At 39.7% G+C, this 15,360-nt stretch overlaps 1 protein-coding gene across 31 annotated transcripts in view; it reads right to left on the reverse strand.

Moving 5' to 3' along the window:
- Positions 1–15,360, reverse strand: part of RBFOX2 (RNA binding fox-1 homolog 2) — a 265,092-nt gene that overhangs the window by 171,498 nt on the left and 78,234 nt on the right. For 30 of the 31 annotated variants that reach the window (XR_011433672.1, XR_011433673.1, XR_011433671.1 and 27 more), the window contains exon 2: positions 11,597–11,647. The exons of the other annotated variant lie outside the window; for it this stretch is intronic. Coding sequence is in view for 24 of the 30 variants with exons in the window: in XM_070254237.1 (XP_070110338.1) it covers positions 11,597–11,647 (51 nt within the window). In the remaining 6 variants the exon portion in view is untranslated. The remainder of the gene's footprint in view (positions 1–11,596; positions 11,648–15,360) is intronic. 31 annotated transcript variants of the gene reach the window in all.

Here is a 15,360-nt window from a genome sequence, read left to right on the forward strand (position 1 = left end):
ATTTATTGAGTGTTTTAAGAGCCTTTGATGGCTCCATAAAATGACAGATTTACATTTAATACCCACTTGCCCAAACCCATTAAACTTCTAAGAGGCACTCTCTTGCTGAAGATCAGATATCTAGCTTCTTAAGTATTAATTTTTCATATCGCTCTGGCAAGGCAAAGGCAATAAAAACCTAGTGGAAGTCTCAACCAAGTTGCTTTTTTTCCTTTGTCCATAGGAAAAAATCCCAGCAGACTGGTCTCTCTATATCAAGAAAGCAAAAGATGAGTTTACTTTTTAATTTATCCCTTTACCAAATTCTTTCTGGGCACTTACTTTGTGCAAAGTATTCAGGAATATCAAGAAGAACGATAGGGTCCTTGCTCTCACAGAACTGTATGGATCATCAAACCTGTTCACCATAAATAACAGGGTTGGCGGTAAGAGAATGCCATTACACAGTAGAAAGAATGTGCCTTGGGAGTGCAGTGGACATTACAAGTCCGTTCCCAAACAAGTGCATCAGGCAAGAGCTCATGGACGAGGAAGCATCTCAAGAGGGATATAATGGATGGACTGTACGTAAACAGGAAAATACCGTAAGTCAAGAAATCAGAATTAAACCCCGTATCTGATTTCAGAGCTCCGCTACTCCACCCCGGAGTGTAACTGAAAGAGTACCTCACACGACACAGAAGGAAAACGACTGGGTCCAGATCATGGAAGGCCCAGAACATCCACTAAAGGGTCTTCAGCAGCTAAGCAGAGTCACGAGACCCCAGTGAGACCAGAGCCGTGCCTTCGTCTAACTGCACGATCACACAGGCTTGCTGAAATGACTTTTCGGTGGCATCCACTTTTCTGACGTAAGGCCTTAAGTCATCTGGCGTACTCTCCTGCCTCTCTCAGTGAACCTAAATCAGCTCAGGATAAGGGTGTACAGCTACCGTTACTAAGAAAAGGGAAATATTTAATCCATAACTGAAACACATAACTATGTTGTCTACCAACTATGAGGCCTTTTGCCTTATCCTATACCTAACTAGCTGGTCTCACTCTAAATCATTTGCCAGCAGTTGTCTGTTGAAGAACAAAGGTTTGAGGAGATATCTCAAGGCTCTTAAAAATAACTCACACAATGGTAGCCAGGGCTGGCTGTGAGAAGCAGGGCTGCTGCTGGACGGCACTAAGCACCACAGCAAGAATACGCCTACGGACCACTTGGCTGCCCGAAGGAACTCGAGACTCATGAATTTCCTAATTTTGAAAGTGGCTAATAAAGGAAATTCTATAATTTTCCTTTGGAAATGGCCCCAGTGATCCATAATCTTTAGTCAGATAATTCTTTTTGATGGCTACCTTAAACCTCTCATTTCAATACAAATCAACTGCCTACATACAAAGTATTAGGTCAACCAACTAGCAAGTCAAGCAGTGCAGTTATGAGTTATCCACTTACAAAAGACTGAGTAAGCAACTGCATCAAGAGTCGAACACAAACTGTTCTGACAGCCTAAAATCACAGCAATCCTAAAGAGCAAAAAGAGGTCAAGTTGGGGAAAGAAGTCAAACTGTGGAATAAGAGATAGGATGTGACAAAGAAACGAGGTACACAAGGGAAATGAGAAGAAAAGCCGGCCATACTTTCCATGCTTCTGGCTCAGTTCCTCATCTATCCACAGATCCACAGCAGCTCTGCTGGATTCAGAAGTTAAGTGATAAAAGCTCTCATCATTGCCACAACAGAGTGACACTCCCAAGAACCACAAACTCAAACCCATCAGACCCAAAATAGCCCTTGAAGGAAAAAGAAGAAACCTGGGCCCAGAGATGAGAAGAAACTTTCCAGATTACATGGTAAACCAGAAAAGCTAGAGAAAGCTAAAGGCAGAGAGGAGTGCAACATTGCAACATCACAAGATCAACATCAAGTCACTCTTGACCCAGGAAATTTTAAAGCATTTAATCCTTACAACCACTTAGAGAAGTAGGTCCTATTGTCTGCACTTTCACAGATGAGAAAACTGAGCCTCAGAGAAGCTAACTAATTTGCTCACAGTCTTCACAATATTTCTCAAACTTACTTGATCTGAACCTTATGGAAATGCTCATGGAGATAATGTGTTAAATGAGTAGAAGCGATTAGAGGCAATTAGGAAAAATTTCATTAAGGAGGTTAAGTTGTGGCAAGGGATCTTGAAGGATACTTAGGACGCTGCTGGAAAAAGGAGAAACATTTCAAGCAACAGGCACTAGGAAGAAAGAAATAACCAAGACAGCTATTTGCAGGACCGTGAGGAGACAAAGAGCGGAAGACCCCGTGGGCAGGACAACAATGAGCAAGATGGTGCAGGGAGCCTTGAATTCTGGCTCAGTTTGGACCAGATTTTGTTCAAGTCATAAAAGTCTCAAAAAGGACTCCCTCCTAATACTGACACTGCCAAGACCCATTATAATGAGTCAGGCAAATAACTTAGACAGATTTCATTTCCTTCACACAGACATTTTTCTTGGAAATATGGCGAAGCTATGTTCCTGAGCTAGAAATTTCAAATCTACAGACATAACTCATTTCACATAGTGAATAGCTAAGAATCAAAAAGAAAATGAGAAAAGAGACTTAAATTAGAGACTGAGAACTAATCATTTCCTTATAAAGATTCCATAAGGCCTCTTTTCTATAAAATAAATGAGAAAAATGATTTACTGACCCTATTACACGCCAGGAAATTTACTATGTCTAATCCTACAACCACCTTTCAGAGTAGATGCTACCCCTATTTTAAGGTGAAGAAATTGAGGCTAGAGAAGGAAAAAACTTGCCCAAAGTCATACAGCCTGCCATGGCAGAGTGACATATAAACCCAAAGCCAGAGTGTGGCTTGTGTGTCTGCAGAGAAATTTTCATGAAACAGCCTTGCACAGAAGCTACAGTGTCTTGGTTAAAGAAAAAAAAAGCCAATGAACCTGGCTGCTCCTCTACCATACCACATCCCTTAGGACATTCAGAAAGCAGCATCATTTCTCTTCACTACATGAAGAGCTTCTTTGCCCAAACATGCCTGCCACTAAGGATCTGGAAAAGGCTGTGTCAGCCAAACACAAAGCCACCGTAAACCTGACGACCTTCCTTGGACCAATCACCAGGCCTGAACAGAGACAGTCAAATGCCCGTTTTCACAGTCTCTTTCATATGATAGTTACCTGAAGTTTATCTAAACTTAGCAAATAAGGATGAAAACCTAGTTTTATTAGGTGGAGGGGGAAGATTCGTCTTGTGAAATTTCATAACTGAGAAAAAATTGCAAACTGTAAATCTGACAAAGACCTTGTATCCAGAATATATAAAGAACTCTTACAATTCAATAATAAGAGGACAAACAAATCAAATAAAAAGTGGGCAACAGAACAGACATCTCAACAAGGAAGACACATGAATAACTAATAAGCACATGAAAAGGTACTTCACATCGTTAATCATTAGGGAAATACAAACTAAAACTACAACAAGACACCAACACACACCCAGTAGAATCCAAAAGGTGGATAAAATCAAGCCATTTCAGAAAACAATTTAGTAGTTTCTTAAAAAGTTAAGCATGAGCTTACCATAAAACCCAGCAACTCCACTCCTAGAAATCTACCCAAAAGAAATTAAAACATATATCCACACAAAGACTTGCATGTGAACGTTCATAACAGCATTATTCATAGCAGCCAAACTGGAAACAATCCAAGTATCTATCAACTGATAAATGGATCAACATAATGTGGTATATCCATACAATGGAATATTATTCAGCAAGGAAAAGTAATGATATAGTAATATATACTACATGGACGAACCTCAAAAACAGTACACTATTATTTACAATAGCCAAAACATGAAAACCACCTAACTGTCCTTTGACTGACGAATGGATAGAGAAGCTGTGGTATATACATACAATGGAATACTATTCAGCCATAAAGAACAAAGAAATGCTGCCATTTGGGACATGGATGGACTGTGGGTGCGTTATGCTAAGTGGAATGTCAGACGGAGAAAGACAAATACCATATGATCTTACTTACAGGTGGATTTAAAAAAAAACAACTCATAGAAAAAGAGATCAGATTTCTGGTTCCCGGGGGTGGGAGGAGGGGAAGAGGAGAATGGAAGAAAGGTAGTCGAAAGGTACAAACTTCCAGTTAGAAGATACATAAGTACTAGGGATGTAATGCACAGCATAATGACTACAGTTGACACTGCTACATAGTATAAACGAAAGTTGTTCAGAGAATAAATCCTAAGAGTTCTCATCACAAGGAAAAGATTTTCTTTTATTTTTTTCTTCTTTTTATTGTATCTATTTGAGATGACAGATGCTGACTAAACTTACTGCAGTAATCATTTCACAATATATGTAACCTAAGTAAAACCATTATGCTATATACAGTGATGTATGTCAATTATGTCTCAATAAAAGTGGAACAAAACCATTATGTTGAATGGAAGAAGTCATACACAAAAGACCACATACATGGCACATGATTCCATTTATATGAAATGTCCAGAAAAGACAATTTTATAGAGTCAGAAAGCAGAACAGTCGTCGCCTGGTGCTGGAGTGGGAATGGGGAGTGACTACAAAAGAATTCAAGAGAATTTTGGCAGATGATGGAAATATTCTAAAGCCGAACTGTGGTGTTGCTAGCACAACTCTATAAATTTAATAAAATCACTGAACAAGCACACTTATATTGAGTGAATTTTATGGTATGGAAATTATATCTCAATAGTGCTTTTTTAAAGTAATTACTAAATATATACATTTATTTCCTATATATATATTTATGTATATATTTAATAACTCCAGAGGGGAAAAAAAGTATATAACAAAGGGAACGTAATCATAATATTTTATGATTTGGCCATATTTACACAGTCATAATAATGTAATCAATATGTAATCATAAATCAATAATGAACATTGATTTAACAAAAAAATGGCTTTATTAGAAGAAAATAGAGTGTGTCTATCAAACTGTTAACTTCTTATCTTCAACAGTAGGAAGCCAAAGGATAATGTCTAAAACTGGTAAGTCGAGAAAGAGAAAAACAAGCATGTTATTTAGAGACACAGCAGTAAGCAGCAGAAGAAATAAAATGGTCTTTCCCAGGAGGGAAAAGCTTATGAACTATTTGCAGAATGAAATGGCCTAAATTGCAATAGTAAGTCTGAAGTTGATTACACAGTTTGAGCAAAGTGCTCCAAGAACACTAGATGCTGCAACATCGACCAGCCCTTCGTCCACTAGAGGGTGTAAGGCAACAGCACAGAAGGACCTCAGCCACTGATGGGTGACCTCATGTCAGACTCCGGGGAGAAGCAACCATCTGAACAAACTTGCACAAAGGCTGAAAGTGGGGATCTAGATAACCTAGTGGGAAGAAAAGAAAGCGATTTCATACTTCCCATAATTTAAAAGCAAAGCAGAAGTATTTTTAGTTAAAACAGAGCCAGTAAGAAAATTACAGATTGTGAGATACAGAAGGGGAATGAAATATTTTCCTTCTGAACCAGTCGTGTGAATCCAGTCTCCAGCTGGAAGAGGGAGGGTGGGGTAGAATTTCTCATTCAACAAATAAGTACTAGCTAGAATTGCTATTAAACATAGCAAAGGAGAAAACTGTTGCCTAAACAGTTTTAAGTTTGCATTTTTTTCTTTTGGTTCCCCTAAAATTCATTCTTCACAGCAACCAGAATGTTGTTTTTAAAAATGTAAAATAGATCATGTCACTTCCTTGTTTAAAATCTTTCAAAGGCTTCACATTAAATTCAGGCTAATTTTCATTTATTCATTCAACAAATATTTATTGATCTCCTCCTACAGGTCTGCTCTAAGCAAGGTCACAGCTTGCACGAAACTTGGATCTCGGTGGGAGAGACAGACAATAAAGTACACGCACTAGATAATTTCAGACAATGATGAGAGATCTGAAGAAGGAACGGTCAGGCCATGTATGAGGATAATACAGTTGGACCGTTGTGGTCAGGGAAGGCACTGAGAAGCACTTTGTGCCTACGACCTGCATGAGGAGGAGGTAAGGATCTGGGTGAAGGGCACAGCAGCTGTGAGGGGGGAGGACACAGTGACTCCACAGGCCTGAGGCTGGGATCCCGCTTGATGAGTTCAAGAATGGAAACAATGGCCAAGGAGGCTGAAGCCAATTTGAAGTAAAGAGCTGGAAGAGCCGGAATTACAGAGGAAGGAAGTAGGCGCCTGTAAGAATACTCCTATATCCATACAATGGGATATTATTTCACCACAAAAAGAAATTTAGCACTCACACATGCCACAATTGGATGAACCTTGAAAACTTTATGCCAAGTGAAAGAAGTCCGTCACAAAAGACCAGATATCGTATGATTCCATTTATATGAAACGTCAGAATAGGCAAATCCACAGAGACGGAAAGTAGATTAGTGGTGGCTCAGGGCTGGGATGGAGGAATAGGGAATAGGGTAAAGGGTAGAGAGTTTCTTTAAGGCTGCATTTTTAAGGACAACAATTATTAGAATTTTGCTATTCAAAACTACACATTGCAATCCATTAGTAGGTCCAGGAAATCAGCTTTGGTCAATCAGTTGTTGATCATAACCAAAAATTTTTTGAATGGAATGAAATAAAATGGAAAATATCACAGTGCTTAGAACCTAGGAAGGATAAGCAGTATTTGATAAGACTAATTCTAAGTTATATTCACACACGTATGGGCGGGTGTGTGACTACTGGGTCACAATGAGGAGGGTACCGCTTACCAGGGGTTGCCATCTTTGTTTACGCTGCAAAGCACTGAGCTAGAACTTGAACATCTTCACTATGTCCTCCGTTCCAGCCCTCTCCAAGGGAGGAAAAGTAGCCATCATTTCTTTGCCACCAAACCAAATGAGCACGACAGAAAATGCACATGCTATTGTCCACGGCTCCCAATCAAAATAATTAACAGCTCTAAAAGTTCATTTGCAAAGAACTGACCTAAAATAAAGTCCATTCCAGGGATAAAAGGGAGAACTGGTTAGGAAAAAGAGATTAAAAAAAAAAAAATTCTTGAGAAGAAAATACTTTAGGAAAAAAAAAATCCCTTAAGTCATTTTTAATCTATCCTCTAAATTAAAAGTAAGGCTCCGAATCTAAATCTCTAATTTCTAAGTCACACTCGTCCACTTAAACATCTCCTTTGATATCCCACTTTGTTTCTGCGAATCATCTGAACATGTCCATAGGCTTTTCAACAGAATTTTTAAAAATTGAAGGAAAAATCATTTTAAGAAGCCACTGGCTAGCATTTAAAACATCAGATAAAGAGCCTGACCGTGACATTAATTTTTTCTTTATATTTAAAATACAAAAAGATAATTGTGGACCATACGTTATTTTAACAAATAAGACAGGCAGAAAACTTGACAGAAATAAGTTATTCAAGGGACCTTCAGGTCATATGAAGACTTTTCGTGCTGCTACACAAAATACTCCGAAGATTCCATAATCTTATCTCGTCACACTAGCAAAAGAACATCCACGTTCAAAGAGAGAACACTGACACAAGAACACAGAAGAAGACATGAGGCTGGAAACCCAAGGTTCAACTCCAATTGTGCCACTTCCTATCTATGTGAAATTGGGAAATGCATTTAAAATCTCTGCTTTGGTTTTCTTATCTATAAAATACAGATAATAAAGCCCAACCTACCTGGCAGAGCTACTGTGAAGATCAAAACTGAATATACATGGAAGCACAGAGTAAACTGCAAAGTACTTTACAAACATGAGTTTTTATAATTTACTAAGATGCCCAGTTCCATAGCTGACTCAACACCTGAGCCAGCCAGGAGTCTGTGCTCTCCCTTCTCAAACGTGCCTGGCAGTGTTTCATTCCCACACAGGTCAAGTGTTAGGCAATGCACTGTGTCATAATCCCAAATCCTTACCACATCAGGGAAGAGGACATCCACTGGATTTCCTTCATTGTAGCCAGGATGACCAGACATCCCATTCATCCTGGTTTGCCTGGGACTGTTTCAACATTAGCATCCCTTTTCACTCTCAACAGTGCCCCAACTTGAATAATAAATTATCTGGTCACCCTAATTACAGCAGACATAAAGTTGTGGCACCAAGAGGTGGCAAGCGGCTGGCCTTAGGACTCCCACTGTACTTTCCAGGAGCCAACTGAAGGCCATCCCAAACAAACAATGCTAGCACCAACAGCAAGCTTACCGTGCAGAGCGAAGCCCTTCTAACTGCTCGCTGCTCCCAAGCCCCCATCTAAATGCTCTGGAGGTTACGCACACGAATATTTTCCCATCTAAAACATGACAAACCTACAAACACTCCAGCCTTAGTCAACACTCAGGAACTTGCATAATCACATGAACATACACAGCAATCACAGAGAAACAGTGAGCTAGGAATCTAAACCACCGCACAGTATCATCCTCCTAAAACCCCACATGGCCTGAGATGGAACAGCCAGCCCTTCTGAGCTGGCTTCACCTCTGTAAATCTGGAACAGGGTTTGTCTCCTCCACTTGCAGAGAGAGACCACACGAGCGAGCACAGAGAAGTGCTCAGAGTGCTTCATAGAAGCAACGGACTGCCATCCCAGAAAGCTTGTTAACTGAGTGGGAATGGAGGCTGAGGCGACCTGGCATAAAAAGTAAAACCTCTACAAGGTGGCAGGTGTTCTTTTCCTCCTCTCCCTCACAGGTTTTTAATTCAAACATGCTGCCGGAGGCTTACAGAACAGGATGAAAGGGTCACTAAAACAGTGCCATGCTGCTCCACTTAGTGCTAAGGAACTTGGTTGTGATAAACCTTAACCAGGGGCATGGACTCCTAGAATTACAGCTGAGCTTTAAGGGGTCTATGAAGCCCCCAAAAGGTACATAAAGTAAGGTGAGTGAGCAGGCACACACGCACATGCCCACATTTTCCCTTGGGTGAGTCAATACAGAGGAAAGGGCCCTCAACAAACAGAAGACAAATTCCAGTTCTTATTCAGCTACTAAATTGTACTGTCACCTTGGACAAGTCACTGTGCGCCTCAGTATCCTTATCTTTCCAAAGGGAGTATCTGCCTTATCTGCTTCAAAAGGTGCTTGTGAGGATGAGATGAGAAAGCATTGATGAAAGTACTCTGCAACAGCCAAAAGACTGTAATTTGTATCTCTTTTAAAATCACCATTAAATGCTGGTAAAAATCCTGTTTGGGGTTGGTTCCTATCTATTTAAAAAGGAACAGAAAAAGAATAAGGAAAGCAAATAAAGACACAATTAAAATTCACCTTCACCCCATTCCCCGGCTCCTGGATTTGCCAAGCTAAACCACTCTAGGCAGATGTAAAGAGCACAAGTTCAGTTTCTGCCCAGCTCAGGCTGCTCAGTGACCAGTGTTTCACACCGATAAATGCCTCCCAAATCTCAAAGCACAAAGTGAGAGTTCACAAGGTTAGGCGCATTAATTAGCAGCACTCATTTGGATTCCGTATTCACCAAATACAACAAGCAGCTATTCAATATTTGCCTATTTGCACTTCTCTAAGATCTTTAATTCAAAGATCCAGCCAGAGAACAAAACAAAGCCCAAGAAAATAAACTAAAATAAACCTGTCACCATCAGAATGTGCCTCAAAGTAAATTAGCAGCTTGAAACCACGGCAAAGGGTCTACATAGGCCTACAGCAGAGAGAGTGTGAGTAATAAACGTGCAGGTTGCAGAAGTGGGTCCCTTCTACAAAAGAAGGGAAAAATAAAGTAGTTCCAAGCAAAAAGACTACTTTGCGTGCTTTAACAAATTCCTCCTAATTCTTTTTGCTTTAGTTCCTTATTGATCTATAATCCCCAAAGGAAGAACACAGCATTATATGGTATCCTTTCAGAGTCTTTTAAATTCAGTAAGTCTATTCCCATGCTTTACTTCAATTAGTTTTACCTTCCTATATCTAAAATAAGCCTATAACCAAAATAAGCAGCATTTTATAAATAAATATTTGCATTACTATGCAAGACTAGATTAAGAGACTGACCACGACCCCTTATATCGCAAGGGTCCTAGGTGAAAAGTACAAGGTGAAACAGAAAATGTCACTCCTTCTAAAGCAGCCCATAGGATGGTTGCAGTTCTCGACCTTGCCTGCACCACAGAATCATGTGTTGGGATTTCTAAATATTTGACTGGCTAAACCCAATCTTAAAGCTACTCAATCAGAATCAAGGACGGGGGATAGCCCTCCACGCAACAGTATTTTTTCTGATGTATGGCCAGGTCATAGAGCTACTGTCAAAGGGCACAAATTTCACAGCTTACAGAAGCTCTAGGGCATACCCAAACCAGAAAGAAAGAAAAAAGTCCTTCGTATTCTCTTTAGATTTGGGGTAAATGACCATATCTTTTACCAAAAGCTTCTATAGGGACAATCTTCAATTCCAATGCTGACTATCCCACTGGGAGACAAACAAGACTTTTTCTCTCCCTTTTTCTCCATACCCTACCTGGGGCCAGTCTGATGTCAACCCAGCACCAAAAGTGCAAGAATTGGGCAAATACTCTCAAATCTGGAAGGCCTCCAAACAGGTGGGTATTGATTACAGGGCCATGCTAGTTTTTAAGATCAGTTTCACGGGCTTTGATGAGATTCCGTTAATTTCAGGAAAAGGGAACGACGTCAAACCTCTGGTTTAGCACCGTGATGGCACATATCCCTCAGACAAGTCTAATAATGGTAACCTTTTTGTTTTCCTATAAGGAATGGTGAATAGGCAAGCAAGACATTTCTAGGAGCTACCCTTTCACATCCTCTGAAGAATGTCACAATTCTCAGCCAGCAAGGAGGTAAATTCCAGAGGCGAGGTGCTTGTGCCACACCATTTCTCTGAGGCAGCCTGACCTGTTCTCCTACTCTAACTGCTCCAGCCTCACCTGCTTAAGGCTTCAAACAGCAAAAGGACAGGGAGGCATTTTATACTCTCACCTAAACCACACAGAGGCTGTCTCGTAGGAAGCAGTCCTGCGCTAAGCCACCACAGGGTCTGGGGTTTTTTCAGTCGTCCACCCTATCTAACAAAGACAGACAGCAGAAACTTCCCTCTCTCAAGCAAGCCTTCCCTGATTAAAACCATAAGACTGAATTCCCCCAGGGAGGAGAATGGAATTTTCTTGTTGCAGATTATTGTAGGACTCAAAAAATCTCTGCAAGCAGGGCCTCAGTGGCAGAGAATAAAGAGACAAGTCCAGCATTTAGAATTATGAGGCATCAAGAAAACCCAGTTTAAAAACTATTATATAGCCTGGAGAAGCAAAAACAAAAGCAATTATGACTGTGCTTGAGTGATTTTTTTCCACTATAATATCCACAATTTCAATAATGTGATTATAATACTTTTCGGATTAAGAAATATATTTTATTTATATCTCTAAGTGTAAATTCATTGCTGAAACTAACCATTTCACTCTCCAAAATAAATAATTTCAGGAAATGTTGTCTATCATAGCATCCTTAGGTAAAACACACATACACATAGACACACTCACACATCATCTGAGTTACAAACAGCAGATACCAACCTGGCTGTCCCGTGCTGGGAATCCATGATAACCTGGGGTCAGAGGCTCGTTCTAAGAGAAAGAAAAGAAAATCAAACTATAAGACAAAAGAAAATGTTAAGAATAATCAAAATCATCCAAATTGATCAAATAGAAATTCCTGCCCAGTTCCGAAGATGTCCCATGGTTATATTCCACTCTACCTAACTACATCAATCTTCCAGTCCAGCCTCTACAATGGCAAAAACCAAAAACAAACAAAAACCGTCCGCTTAGGAATACTATTCATAAACACTGTTTTCCTCTTTGTACAACTAAATCTGTCTCCTTCCCAGTATATCTCAAACAGGGAGTTACTGGGATTTGGGGCAGAAGAATTTAACTTGGCACTGTAGACCTTTAGCACTGCAGGCCCCAGCCACTAAAAGCCCATAGCACTCCTCAACACTAGAGCCACCAAGAACATCCGCACATTTCTAAAAGTCCCCTGACTGGAAAGGGGACAGTACTACCCCTACTGAGAACCTCCTCCTGACCTGGAGAAGTTTTAGCCCCTTCCCTCTATCAATCCGCTTTCCTTCATTTCTCCTAACCTAGATGAAAGTCTATCTCTGTTCCAGACTTCCTCAACCACCCCGCATCATCCTACGGACTCCAGTAATTCCTAACACAGACATAGGTTAAAACTTACTTAAGTTGTTGGTACAATTTACTTTTCACATTACTTATGACTCAATCAATCTTTTTTTTGTAAAGGTGAATCATATTGAGTGTCTCACTTCACATTAATCATTAAATCAACATCCTTGAGGACAAGAATGATAGCTAATAAAGGCTATGCAAACCCTAATTTAGTATGAGGTCACACAATACAAGCTCATTTATGGATTACTTCACTCATTCAATCATTCAATCAACATATATTGAATACCTAATATTTTCAAAGTACTGGTAGATGAATGACAGAGTAAGAAAGATGAATAAAACAAGGCCCTTGCCTTCAAGGGAACTTTTAAATGGGAGGAAATATACGTGCACACAAAAGTGTAAATGAGAACACAAGGTGATTCTGTGATCCTTTCAAAGTGCTCAACAGCGCTACCTGAGAGACATTCATCCTCTTCTTCCACCCATTTGCACTTTCATTCCTACTAGCAGAATAACAAGTTAAAAAGAATTTTCACTGATAGGACTTTCACATCCTAGGTGAGAGTAAACTTTCCACCTGATGATAATATCTGCTTTGATTATATCCATATCTTTAATAATCAAAAATCCACACTCCTTTCAAAACCACAAAAGCCAGGAGTCAACTTACGCTCAGTGCAGAGACCCTGTATCTTATTTCTCATGCTTTCCCCGCAACCTAGCACAGCGTTAACATATGGTGGACACCCAAAACAATGTGTAAATGAATAACTGGAGTTCGATAACCAGAAATTCTTTAGGCATTGAGTCAGTGACTCAATCACAGACAATCCAACTTCTCCTTTTTTTATTCCTAAGTCTCTATTTTGGACATTTCACAAATTAAGTCACTCAAAGAAAGCACACCAAAGACAATTGCCTTAAAAACTTATAGGTGCCGAAACAATCTTGAGAAAGAAGAACAAAGCTGAAGGACCTATACTTCCTGATTTCAAAGTTTACTACAAAGCTACAGTAATCAAGATAGCGTAATACTGGCCTAACGACAGACACATAGGTCAATGCAATACAATTGAGAGTCCACAAGTAAATCCTTACAGTTATGATCAACTGAGTTTTGAAAAGGTGCTAAGAAAATCAATGGGGGAAAGAACTGCCTTTTCAACACATAGAGCTGGGAAAACTGGGTGTGCGGCACGTAAAAGAAGGAAGTTGGAACTGTCTTACATCCCATACAAAATTAACTCAAAATAGGTCATACACCTAAAGCCATAACTCTTAGAAGAAAAGATAGGAGTAAATCTTCATGACCTGGATAGGTAATACTTTCTTCAATATGACATCCAGACACAAGTAATAAAGGAAAAAGATAAACTGGACTCCATCAAAATTAAAAGCTTTCATGCTTCAAAGGACACCACCAATTCTGGGGAGCTAATGCACAGCACAGTTCCTACCGTTAATAACACTGGGTCATACATGTGAAAGCCGCTAAGAGAGCAGATCTTAAATGTTCTCACTACAAAAAAAGAAAAGGTAATTTTTGTGACATGATGCAGGTGTTAGCTAACACTACGGTGGTAATCACTTTGAAATATATAAGTGTATCAAATCAACTTGTACGCCTTAAACCTGCACAGTCGTTTATGTCAATTATATCTCAATAAAGCTGGGGTGGAAAAGACACCATCAAGTTACTGAAAAGACAACCCAGAAAACAGGAGAAAATATTTGCAAATCTTATGTCTGATAAGGGACTTGGATTCAGAATATTGAAAAGACTCTTACAACTCAACAACAAAAAGACAAATAACCCAAATTTTAAAATGGACAAAGAATTTGAAGAGGGAGTTCTCCTAAGAAGATATACAAATGGCCTGTAAGCACATGAAAAGATGCTCAACATCATTAGGCAAATCCAAACCAAATCCAAATGAGATAACACTTCACATCCACTGGGATAGCTATAATCAAAAGGTCAAACAATAACAAGCATTGGCAAGGATGTGGAGAAACCGGAATCTTGTACATTGCTGGTGGGAATATAAAATGATACAGCCACTTTGGAAACAGTTTGGCAGTCCCTCAAAATGTTAAAAAAGAGTTACCAGGGGCCAGCCCAGTGGTATAGTGGTTAAGTTCGAGTACTCCACTTCCGCAGCCCAGGGTTCACAGGTTTGGATCCCAGGTTTGGACCTAGCACCGCTTGTCAAGCCATGCTGTGGCGGCATCTCACATAAAATGGAGTAAGACTGGCAATAGATGTTAGCTCAGGGCCAATCTTCCTCACACACACACAAGAAAAGTTACCATATGACCCAGCAATTCCACACCTAAATATAATCAAGAAAACTGAAAACACATGCCCACACAAAACCTTGTACATGAATGTTGATAGCAGCATTATTTGATATGTGAAAGATGACATGAGTAGAGCCGTATTAAAACAGAGTCAGAGCAGCCATTTCAGAGGAAGTGCCTTGCATGTCTTGTTTTCTTGATCTTCCAAACTGGACCAAACCGCCAACATTCCAAGAAGGCAGTAAGGACAAGAACAGCCTGTCTGTAAGGCCTGATGAAACTGGACTTTGCTGATGACCGAATTGCTAACCAATCAATGATGAAGGACAAGGCGAGCCTTACCTCACCTAGTATCAGCGAACTCTTCTTAAACACAACTTAACTCACTTTCTTCCCTTTTTCCCAAAAAAAAATCATGAGCCCCTCTCCTGTAATCGGGACACTATTTGTGTTTCTATCTGAATCTGTGCTCCCCAAAATGCAATTCTTTGATCCCAAAATAAATGCCTCTCTACCTCTCATTTTGGCTCTCTATTTTCAGGTTAACACCTAATAGCCAAACAGTAGAAACACTCCAAATGTCCATTAATTGATGAATGGATAAAGAAAGTGTCGTATATCCAAAATTGAACATCATTCGGCAATAAAAGGAATGAACCAGTGATACAACATGGATAAATCTTGAAAACATTATGGTAAGTAAAAAAGCCACAAACGAAAGGCCACAAATTGTATAATTCCATTTATATAAAATATCCAGAATGCGCAAATCCATAGGGAAAGAAAGTCAATGAGTAGCTCCAGGGACTAAAGGGGAGAAATAAGGAGTGACTCCT

This window comes from Equus caballus, chromosome 28 (assembly GCF_041296265.1).
Source record: "Equus caballus isolate H_3958 breed thoroughbred chromosome 28, TB-T2T, whole genome shotgun sequence".
Lineage (NCBI taxonomy): Eukaryota > Metazoa > Chordata > Mammalia > Perissodactyla > Equidae > Equus > Equus caballus.